Source organism: Nerophis lumbriciformis, linkage group LG14 (assembly GCF_033978685.3).
Source record: "Nerophis lumbriciformis linkage group LG14, RoL_Nlum_v2.1, whole genome shotgun sequence".
Lineage (NCBI taxonomy): Eukaryota > Metazoa > Chordata > Actinopteri > Syngnathiformes > Syngnathidae > Nerophis > Nerophis lumbriciformis.
The window spans coordinates 46,711,324-46,723,450 of record NC_084561.2 but is presented as its reverse complement, the minus strand read 5'-3'; the positions used below and the strand labels follow the sequence as shown (position 1 = coordinate 46,723,450).

Here is a 12,127-nt window from a genome sequence, read left to right as displayed (position 1 = left end):
TTGTGTAATACAAACATGTTATTGTGTAATACAAACATGTTGTTGTGTAAAACAAACATGTTGTGTAATACAAAATGTTGTGTAATACAAACATGTTGTGTAACACAAACACGTTGTGTAATACAAACATGTTGTGTAATACAAACACGTTGTGTACCGTAGCGACTTATAGTCCGAAAAAATACGGTAATACAAACATGTTGTTGTGTTATACAAAGATGTTGTGTATAAATGAAGTGTGATAAATATAAGTATTGTGTATTTTCTCTCCCTGGCAGCTGTGCTGCTGTCTCAAGTCACCGTGTCTGCTCAGCCTGTGAGAAGCACAAGCACCGCTGCCACCACAACAACAACAACAACAACATTGGGCAGCGTGCACAGGGGCGTGGCCAACACAACTACCAGCACGGCGGGGCCCAAGGAGAGCGGCAGGGGCGGGGCCAGGCCGCCTCCCGCCATGGCGCAGACCACCTCGCCGCCTGCGGAGTCCTTCCCTCTGCCCCAGCGCTTCTGTGAGGCGTGCCAGAGGAGGGACATCATGTGGCCCCAGACCCAGAGGGGCCTGCTGGTGGAGCGGCCCTGTCCCAAAGGCACGCGAGGTAAGCCTTCTTTAGACCCTCCATGGTCTCGTGAGAGGACACGGTCTCAGGACTTGGATGTCAACAAAGTCACCTGGCAGCAACGAGCGCTCTCATTGGCTCCTGGCTTCATTGGCACACAAACTTTGTCTTCTTGTTTCCCTGGCAGGCACAGCATCTTATTTGTGTGTCCTCTCCACCGGGACCTGGCACCCCAAGGGCCCCGATCTCAGCAACTGTACCTCCCACTGGGTCAACCAGGTGGCCCAGAAGGTGAGCGCCCAACCCTTATTGATGTTTTTCTTCACACCCGCCACCGCCAGGGTATTTGTGTCACCTTCAATGTTTGGAGCACATATTCCTCAGACTATAGAGCGCACTGGTATATAAGCCACACCCACTTTTTCCATATATGAGCCGCACTGTCGCATGTATATATGTTGTGAAATGACTTATTTACACAGAAATATTTATTTACATACCTTCATTGTTCCCAAACGGTGTCTGTAATAGGGCAGTAAAACGGCCGCTCAAACAAAACAGAAGTCATGGTCATGGACCCACTAGAAGTCATTGTAATGACCAAATAAGGCTGAGCAATAAAACCATATCAATATTTAGCAGGATAGACATGTACCATAGTCTACACCAGTGGTTCTTAACCTTGTTGGAGGTACCGAACACCAGTTTCATATGTGCATTCACCCAACCCTTCTCTAGTGAAAAATAAAATGTAGTTTTTTTTCAAATTCAAGACAAAATTACATGTTTTTGGTAACACTTAAGTAGGGGGAACATATTCTAAGTAACAAAGACTTCATTTAGAGTTATTTGGTTAGGGTTAGGGTTAGAGGGTTATAATAAGGCCATGCCAAATAAGGCATTAATAAGTACTTAATAATGACTAGTTAAGAGGCAATATGTTACTAATATGCATGTTAATAAGCAAGTAATTAATGGTGAATATGTTCCCCATACTAAAGTGTTACCATGTTTTATTACTGGTGCACAAAATGAAGCGTGCATGAACATCACCTTGTTCAAACAACAAAAGCAACATAAACTCACAACAAATTAAACACCTGCAAATCAGTCTGACTTCTGCTGTTGTCATATCCGTAATACACCGATAGGGAGAAGTTTGTATTTCCAGGATGAGTCGGGTGTGTTCCACACTCCATCCAGATGTATAATCACTGGCCATGCAGCAATAGATGACACCTGACATGTTAGCTACTTCTCTTTCTTTATAATGTCTATTTTCTACTTCCTGCTGGATCTACTCTCTATTTGATGCTGCTGCTGTCACATATACTGTAATATTCTACATGCTCATTGGTATATATTGTATATATGTTATAGACATAATAGAATATATCTGATATATGTTCTGTAACAGCTTCTTCCCTCAGGCCGTAAGACTCTTGAACGCATCATAATTAAATTAAATGATCCCCTCAACTCCCCCCAAAATGGATTAACTCGCTGGAATAAAAAAGACAATATAACATACATCCATAAACGTGGACGCATGTGAAAAAGTGCAATATATTTATCTGTACAGTAATCTTTTTATTTATCTATATATATTTATATATGCTATATACAGGTAAAAGCCAGTAAATTAGAATATTTTGAAAAACTTGATTTATTTCAGTAATTGCATTCAAAAGGTGTAACTTGTACATTATATTTATTCATTGCACACAGACTGATGCATTCAAATGTTTATTTCATTTAATTTTGATGATTTGAAGTGGCAACAAATGAAAATCCAAAATTCCGTGTGTCACAAAATTAGAATATTACTTAAGGCTAATACAAAAAAGGGATTTTTAGAAATGTTGGCCAACTGTCCATCCATTTTCTACCGCTTATTCCACTGAAAAGTATGAAAATGAAAAATATGAGCATGTACAATACTCAATACTTGGTTGGAGCTCCTTTTGCCTCAATTACTGCGTTAATGCGGCGTGGCATGGAGTCGATGAGTTTCTGGCACTGCTCAGGTGTTATGAGAGCCCAGGTTGCTCTGATAGTGGCCTTCAACTCTTCTGCGTTTTTGGGTCTGGCATTCTGCATCTTCCTTTTCACAATACCCCACAGATTTTCTATGGGGCTAAGGTCAGGGGAGTTGGCGGGCCAATTTAGAACAGAAATACCATGGTCCGTAAACCAGGCACGGGTAGATTTTGCGCTGTGTGCAGGCGCCAAGTCCTGTTGGAACTTGAAATCTCCATCTCCATAGAGCAGGTCAGCAGCAGGAAGCATGAAGTGCTCTAAAACTTGCTGGTAGACGGCTGCGTTGACCCTGGATCTCAGGAAACAGAGTGGACCGACACCAGCAGATGACATGGCACCCCAAACCATCACTGATGGTGGAAACTTTACACTAGACTTCAGGCAACGTGGATCCTGTGCCTCTCCTGTCTTCCTCCAGACTCTGGGACCTCGATTTCCAAAGGAAATGCAACATTTGCATGGTTGGGTGATGGTTTGGGGTGCCATGTCATCTGCTGGTGTCAGTCCACTCTGTTTCCTGAGATCCAGGGTCAACGCAGCCGTCTACCAGCAAGTTTTAGAGCACTTCATGCTTCCTGCTGCTGACCTGCTCTATGGAGATGGAGATTTCAAGTTCCAACAGGACTTGGCGCCTGCACACAGCGCAAAATCTACCCGTGCCTGGTTTACGGACCATGGTATTTCTGTTCTAAATTGGCCCGCCAACTCCCCTGACCTTAGCTCCATAGAAAATCTGTGGGGTATTGTGAAAAGGAAGATGCAGAATGCCAGAGCCAAAAACGCAGAAGAGTTGAAGGCCACTATCAGAGCAACCTGGGCTCTCATAACACCTGAGCAGTGCCAGAAACTCATGGACTCCATGCCACGCCGCATTAACGCAGTAATTGAGGCAAAAGGAGCTCCAACCAAGTATTGACTATTGTACATGCTCATATTTTTCATTTTCATACTTTTCAGTTGGCCAACATTTCTAAAAATCCCTTTTTTGTATTAGCCTTAAGTAATATTCTAATTTTGTGACACACGGAATTTTGGATTTTCATTTGTTGCCACTTCAAATCATCAAAATTAAATGAAATAAACATTTGAATGCATCAGTCTGTGTGCAATGAATAAATATAATGTACAAGTTACACCTTTTGAATGCAATTACTGAAATAAATCAAGTTTTTCAAAATATTCTAATTTACTGGCTTTTACCTGTATATATATATATATATTCATATATGCACCTTATTGCTTTTTTACCCTGCACTACCATGAGCTTATGTAACAAAATGTTGTTCTTATCTGTGCTGTAAAGTTCAAATTTGAATGACAATAAAAAGGAAGTCTAAGTCTAAGTCTAAGTCTATATATTATTCTGTACACATATTATGTATATATTTGTATATATGTTGGATTTTTTTATCACTATATTAGTCTATTTATACCTGCATTGTCATTTCCATCCTTACACTTTCCATCATTGTAACTGAGCTACTGTGTTGAACAATTTCTCTTGTGGACCATTAAAGTTTGTCTAAGTCTAAGTTTTGACCACCGCCGAACCCTTGAGGCCAACTCACCCAACCCCTCGGGTTCGAACGAACCCAGGTTAAGAACCACTGGTCTAGACTATAGAACACACCCGCATATAAGACGCACCCACTAGATCTTGAAAGAAAACAACATTTGTCCATGTGTTAGTCACACCGGACTATAAGTGGCAGATATATATGTTGTGAAATGACTTATTTACACAGAAATATTCTGTAAAAGTTTATTTACATACATTAACTGTTTCCAAACGGTGTGTGTAACAAGGCAGTAAAACGACTGGTCAAACAAAACGTCAGTCATGGTCATGGACCCACTAGCTGCGCAAGCTAGCGCTCCAATCAGCTAAACAGACTCAATAACTCCACGCTGACCTTTTGCTGAATTTACTGAGGAATTTGTGAAAGTGAAACAATACAAAACGAATGTAAGTTAATAATACTAACACAGACACTTGTAAACGTGTTAGCATATTAACTAATGCTAACGGCGCTAGCTTGATTACATTATGACAGCATGTACAAATATGCATGAAAACACTCCTACATGGGACACTTTAGTAAGTAAGAATAGTTTTAGTTATATTGTAAAACTTACAAACGTTGCTTGGAGTGACGAATGAAGAATCTATACGAGTAGAAACGCTATGGACGGTTAGAAGACAGAACCACACTTTTACTTCCCGTTGAAAGTTCAGTCTAGAATTGTTTAAGCTATATTATAAAACTTACAAACGTTGCTTGGAGTGATGAATGAAGAATCCGCACGAGAAGAAAACGCTATGGACGGCTAGAAGACGGAACGACACTTCTACTTCCGCGTCAAAGCTTTAAAGAGTAAAACAAAATCCCATTCACCCGCAGTGAGCGAAGTCATCTGAAAGATGGCGCCGTAGCACAAACAATAACACAGCATTCAAGTGTTTATGCGTGTGTTTGGTAAAACTGTTTGCATTATGAACTTCAGCGAGGAAAAATCCATAAAATAGCCACACCGTCGTATAAGCCGCAGGGTTCAGAGCGTAGGACAAAAGTGGAGACTGTTAGTCCGGAATTGTTCACTAATATTTGTGTCACGTTAAATGTTTTGATTAGGGCTGCACATAGTTGAATAATGGACTGGTCAGCGACTATCAATAATCAATCAATATGGTAACAATTAGTCGACTCCTGGATCATAAAACCTTCACATAATCAGCGGCTCCAATTTAGCCGTCGCCTTTTAAATTGAGCGTATGAAATTGTTTGTCAAGTGCTGACTAGCAATACAAATGATCACTTGATACAGAAATATTGATCTGTGCCGTAAGTCTTGATACAAACTAAGTCGTGATTTGCATGAAAACAAAAGACATTAATGACCGCAGCGATAAAACAAAACAAAAAGAAGACATTTTGTCAGGATGAATGTTTATTAAAAATGCTGACAAGTACATAAACAAAGGATAATTAATGTGATTTTTTTCACACAACTTTGTCTCTTTCTCGTTAGCTAGCGAGCTAACACGCTAACTGTTGAGTAGTGCATCTTTTCCGAGTCCGACATGTTTGATGAACTAACATCACAAAATCCTTTTTTGGTGTTGTTTACAAATTCAGAAAATGAGCCAATAGTAGTTTTTGTGTGGTATTATTCAAATAATTGATACAAAGCAGAATTAAATGACTTTCACTATTCTTGCTGTAATCCAGCGGTTTGTAACCTTTTTACCCTAGGGCCCCTCTCAAATATTAACACATCTTACTATTTTCATCATTTTCAATAATGATATCCAACGATATGAAAGCACAAATGTTATTATTTATTGAACACTTAAACCTCAGGATTAGGTCAGGCTGATAAGAAAACTCAATACTAACCAAATATGCTGCGTAAAAATACATTTACGTACAATTATGTTGCGCTATAATCAACAAAATTAATCAATAATAATTTAATTTAAAAACAAATGTTTTCTTAACTAAACTGTCAATAAAATTAAATTTGAATTGAAATTATTTGCATTATTAATAAGTATACTTTTATTTTACTTTTTTATTTAATTTAACTATATTTATTGTGTTTGATTTTATTTGATATTATTTGTAATTGTTTTAATTTTTTAATTGTATTTTTTTATTTTTATTTAAATATGCTGCATAAAAGTAAATGTACGTATTATTATGTTGTGCTAAAATAAAATAAAATAAACAATGAATAATTTAATTTAAAAACAAATGTTTTCTTAATAAACTGTCAATAAAATTAAAGTGGAAATGAAATTATTTGCATTATTAATAAGTATAATTTTATTTTATTTATTTATTTTATTTAACTATATTTATTGTGTTTGATTTTATTTGTAATTGTTTTAATTTTTTAATTGTATTTTTTTTTTTTATTATTTAAATATGCTGCATAAAAATAAATGTATGTATTATTATGTTGTGCTAAAATAAAATAAAATAAACAATAAATAATTTAATTTAAAAAACAAATGTTTTCTTAACTAAACTGTCAATAAAATTAAAGTGGAAATGAAATTACAGTCTCACCACTCTAGTGCCAAACTGTATTATTTTATTGTATTTATTTATTTATTTCATTTCATTTAATGTAATTTAATTTAGTTGATTAATTTAATTTTAACTATATATATTGTGTTTGATTTCATTCAAATTTATTTGTAATTGTTTTAATGTATTTAATTGTATTTTTGTATTCAATTATTCAAATGTGCTGCATAAAAATACATGTACGTAATATTATATATTTATGGCGGGCCTCTAGGGGGCGCTCACCTTTCTGTGGTTAAGAAACTCCGGTGTGACATGAAGATGTTATTTACTATTTATTATTATGATTTATTGCACTTTGGTAAACACGATTGGTTTGGCGCTCGCAGATCCGCAGCGGCGAGAACGCGGCAAACTTGGCGAACGAGTTGGCGAAGCACACCAAGGGTCCGATCTACGCCGGAGACGTCAGCTCGTCGGTGCGCCTCATGGAGCAGCTGGTGGACATCCTGGACGCTCAGCTGCAGGAGCTCCGCCCCAGCGAGAAGGACTCTGCTGGCCGGAGCTTCAACAAGGTAGCCACCGCCTCAAACCTCAAACCTCAAACCAGCTGCAAGTGGAACCTCCAAAGTTGAACTCAAGTTTTTTTTTTAACTATATAAAAAAAAAAAACACCAGTAAAAAATAGAAAGATGGTGTAGTTTGAGATAAAACACTCCTTAAAGACACACACACACACACACACACACACACACACACACACACACACACACACACACACACACACGCACACACACACACAGTTGACTGCCTGGCTGATTACAGAGGAGCCAGGTGAGTAAACACTATCACTACTGTTAGTCTGCAGGATGCTGTGGAAATAAAACACACAACAGTAAAAATATAAAGAGATGTTGCTCGTAGTAATAATAAAATAATATATTATTTGTAGCCAGGACAAAAACAGCTTGACAACTTTATAAATGTTTGTGGTATTCATCATATTGTTGCATATTGCAGTACTTTGATAGGTACTGGCTGAATTCAGTCGCTACTACCAAGTACCGATGCACCGGAATTCAAAAGGTATCTTATTTGGATACCTTTCTTGCACCTGACTCAAACACTTGGCGGGTAAACAAGCGTGTTTGTAGCATACTGACTCAAAGTGTTGTTGTCATTTGACGTGCGCACAAAGCAAACACGCCTAATAAGTACTCTTAAGTACTTTTCACAATGTGCTAGCTCAATGCTAATCCACATTCATTCTGTCATATGCATGCTATTGATTAGCATTAGCAATTTTACATGGCGTTTTCAACACCTCTAAATGTGTTAATGAAATCCAAACAGTTGATAAGTAATAATACATTGTACTATTACAATAATACATATTTTAATAATACAACACCGCACATTTCATTAATTTTAGTCTTTAATTTATATTGACTTTATTTTCTTATTTTTTCCTCTATCTTTTTGTAGTTATGATACGTTACCAAATATGGAACGATGTGAACCTTGTATGATTTATTTGATTCTTTAGTCGTCCCATTCTACTGCTGTTGTTATTTGTGGATACTCGGTATTGTTTTGAACGTTTATTCATATTTCTCCATGTTTTTCTGTGTTTTAGTGATCCTTTCCTCTTGTAACTCAGCCACTGTTTTTTCTAACTATTTCCTTTGGGGATCGCTGACGTTTGTGTAAGTGGAAGTATAAACACTTTGTAGGGCGCAACGTCGGATTTAATGGCAAAGACTACTTCCTGGCTAACAGATCTCGGACAAAGTGAAGTAAAAACCTACTTGCAAGTGATACTCCGAGGTGTAAGAAAATAAAATACAACAACTGACAGCACAATTATTAATATTAGCTCTTAAATGTTACATTTTATTATTAAACAAATAAACATTTATTGACACATGAACACACAAAAGTACTCTGGCGATTAAAGCTTGTTTAATACATGCTAAATTTGACCAGTAGAGGGCGATAACACTACATCTTAGGTTTAATTGTGATGAGTCACAAACATTGTGTGCAATGTTTGATGTTGTTTAATTTCTACATGTGTAAACTTTTGTAGTTTATTTTGTGAACATTTTAACAATAAACCTTCTATTTGATTTATGTAAAGTACACAATCAACATTATACTTTTGCCATGTTTATTTTAAGTGTTTTCAGTTTTAAGTGAAGAAAGAAGTGTGAAGAAATAAAACTAAGGAAAGGAAACAATTCAAAAGGAGGAACATCAAAAACTTCTGGAGCTTCTGTTTCTTCAATGTGTTAACTATCTGCCTAGCTGCACACGCTGGAAGCGAGTAGCGAGGGCAGAAACATGAAATTATTGAGAGTGTTGAAGTTTTTGTTGAGCTTGTAACTTTTGAATCATATTTTGTTTTGTGGCCATGAATGAAACGATGGAGGTTCCACTTGAGTAGTTTTCCTGGAGTCTTCCTGCCTCATGTGGATTTACTTCTGACAAACTGGATTTCTACTGAGCGATCACCACAACTGTTTGTGTGTCAGACATCAAATCATCTTGTTTCTGATCTCTTCTTTTTCTGGTGGAATTGTAACAAAAAGCTTCAAAAGCGAGAGCGGACGTGCAGGGCGTACACCAAGGTACAGGTGCCCCCCCGACCTTGCCTGCTGCCCCCCCTCTGTGCTACCTGTGTCCTATTCTCACCTGTGCTGCACTCAAAGCCTTCTCACTTCTCTCTCGCCCACTCGAGGTCGTCTGTTCCTACGCGGGAAACATTGGTGCACTGGAATTTGGTATATACCGCACTCAATAAATCCATAAAAGAAGCGTCCAGAAAACTGTCCAAAAACGAAATACTTCCATTGAGACGCCTGCAAACTTCCATTGCGATGAGGACAGAAGTAACATAATGCTACTCTGTATTAACTATTGTAACTTTAGTTCGTATTATTTATAATAATTGCATTTCTTTTTAATGCATTTAGTGTTATTATTTTAATTTTATTATTTTATTTAATGTGATTTAATTTAGTTTAATAATTTGATTTTAACGATATTTATTGTGTTTGATTTGATTTTATTTGATTTTAAATTGATACATTTATTTAATTGTATTTAATTTAATGTAATTTAATAATTTGATTTTAACTATATTTATCGTGTTTGATTTTATTTAATTACATTTGTAATTGTTTTAAATTATTTTATTTAATGTATTTAATTTAATGTAATTTAATTTAGTTCAATAATTCAATTTTAACTATTTGTATTGTGTTTGATTTTATATTATTTAATTTTAATTTTTTTAATTTATTTTATTTTATTTAATGTACGTTAATTTAGTTTAATGATTTAATTGTACTAAGCGGTAGAAAATGAATGGATTTAATTGTACCTATATTTATCATGTTTGATTGTATTTAATGTATTTTTAATTATTTAATTTAATGTAATTTAATTGTAACTATATTTATCATATTTGATTTTATTTCATTGTATTTTTAATTGTTTTAATTTATTAAATGTTATTATTTTAATTATTTAATTTAATGTAATTTAATTGTAACTATATTTATCATATTTGATTTTATTTCATTGTATTTTTAATTGTTTTAATTTATTAAATGTTATTATTTAATGTAATATAAATAGTTTAATAATTTAATTGTAACTATATTTATTGTGTTTGACCACAACCATCTCATGTGCACCGTGATCAACTATGAGTCTACTTCACAAACATATTTGATACCAAGTGACTTGATAGATCCTTGCACACACAAACACACACACATGCACACTTATTCTGACGTCACAAGTAACATCAGGGTGTTTATAACAAGTTAATAACATTTCCCACCTAACCAGGAAGAAGAAGCTGTTGTAGCGTGCACACACACACAACATCACCTGAATTATTACAAGCTTTACATTTAAAGTTTTATATTTTTCATGGATTTCAGTGACATTCATTAATGTTAATAACAATTCATTTGACATCATTTTCACACACAAAAAGGTGTCGCATCATTAGTAATGTGTCATCAACTGAATTGATGCAGGGTGGGCGTGTCTAATATACACGTGGTGGGCGTGTCTAACCTTCAGCGAATGGGCATGACTAATTTACAAGTGGTGGGCGTGTCTAACTTACACATGGTGGGCGTGTGTAACTTACGCGTGGTGGGCGTGTCTACCGTGCCAGGGTGGGCGTGTCCTCGGGCTGAACGAGAGAACGGGAGAAAAGGCGAGTAAAAGAAGTCTTGAGTGCAAACGGGAGAAAAGGAGAATAATTCAGCAGCATGAAGCTTCTTTTTTTTTTCTTTTTTTTTTTCAAGTTTTTATTTCCTCATGCGTTATTTTTATTTTGTACTTTATTCCTTCCAGCCTCAGTCAGCTGGGAGGAATAATCAACACCTGGAACTGTGTCATAAACCTCTTTTAATGTCACCATCGCACATCTGGAGTCTTACAATCTTCACTTTTATACTCTGCTCATGTTGGTTGTTTTAGTCGCGTCCTAACATCTGCTGGGACTCCAACTCGACTACTTGTCTTCTTCCTATGCAGGGCTATCCTGATATCAGTCTGATATCAGAAGTATCAGATGTCATGTGATGCAAGCAGCGTGTTTACTTGTGTGTGATATCATGTGCGATACAAGCGGCGTGTTTATTTGTGTGTGAAATCATGTTCGATACAAGCGGCGTGTTTGCTTGTGTGTGATATGTGCAATACAAGCGGTCTTGCAAAGTGTTTACTTGTGTGTGATATCATGTGCGATACAAGCGGCATGTTTACTTGTGTGTGATATCATGTGGAGATACAAGCGGCCCTGCGGCGCGTTTACTTGTGTGTGATATCATGTGCGATACAAGCGGTCCTGCAGCGCGTTTACTTGTGTGTGATATCCTGCAGCGTGTTTACTTGTGTGTGATATCATGTGCAATACAAAAATCCCTGCAGAGTGTTTGCTTGTGTGTGATATCATGTGCGATACAAGCGGACCTGCAGAGTGTTTGCATGTGTGTGATATCATGTGCGATACAAGCAGGCCTGCGGCGTGTTTACTTGTGTGTGATATCATGTGCGATACAAGTTTACTTGTGCAAAGCTGGACATCCAGTAAACATGCTAGGCTATAGGCTACTAGGATCCAGCAGCTACACAACAGCTAAGCACACAAGCTAGACATAGGTAATAATCATTAAACAATGAAAGGTAATACATATAGTTACATATTACTTATACTTACAAAGTCTCTGAAGCAGAAGCGTATTAGAATGTATTCAGTAACAAACGTGTCCGCATCCTTCTACTTACTGCACAATGACTTTAATTTCATGAATTATTGTAGCCACTAGGTGTCACCAAAAAACATTTACCACTCCACTTTAACTTAAAGACAGCATTAGTCCATTCTAGACGGTTAATAATAAATAAGTTATTTACTTATTTTTCAAATGATTCAATATTGTACAAAAACCTGCCTACTATTGTTGT

General features: G+C 36.4%; 1 protein-coding gene across 14 annotated transcripts in view; it reads left to right on the top strand.

The window, feature by feature from the left end:
* Nucleotides 1-12,127, top strand: part of adgrl2a (adhesion G protein-coupled receptor L2a) — a 218,437-nt gene that overhangs the window by 144,478 nt on the left and 61,832 nt on the right. For 10 of the 14 annotated variants that reach the window (XM_061975454.2, XM_061975453.2, XM_061975452.2 and 7 more), the window contains 4 exons: nucleotides 279-599; nucleotides 748-851; nucleotides 7,024-7,209; nucleotides 9,226-9,264. In XM_061975454.2, coding sequence (XP_061831438.2) covers nucleotides 279-599; nucleotides 748-851; nucleotides 7,024-7,209; nucleotides 9,226-9,264 — 650 coding nt within the window. The remainder of the gene's footprint in view (nucleotides 1-278; nucleotides 600-747; nucleotides 852-7,023; nucleotides 7,210-9,225; nucleotides 9,265-12,127) is intronic. The other 4 variants (XM_061975464.2, XM_061975455.2, XM_072914716.1 and 1 more) reach the window with 1 other exon arrangement.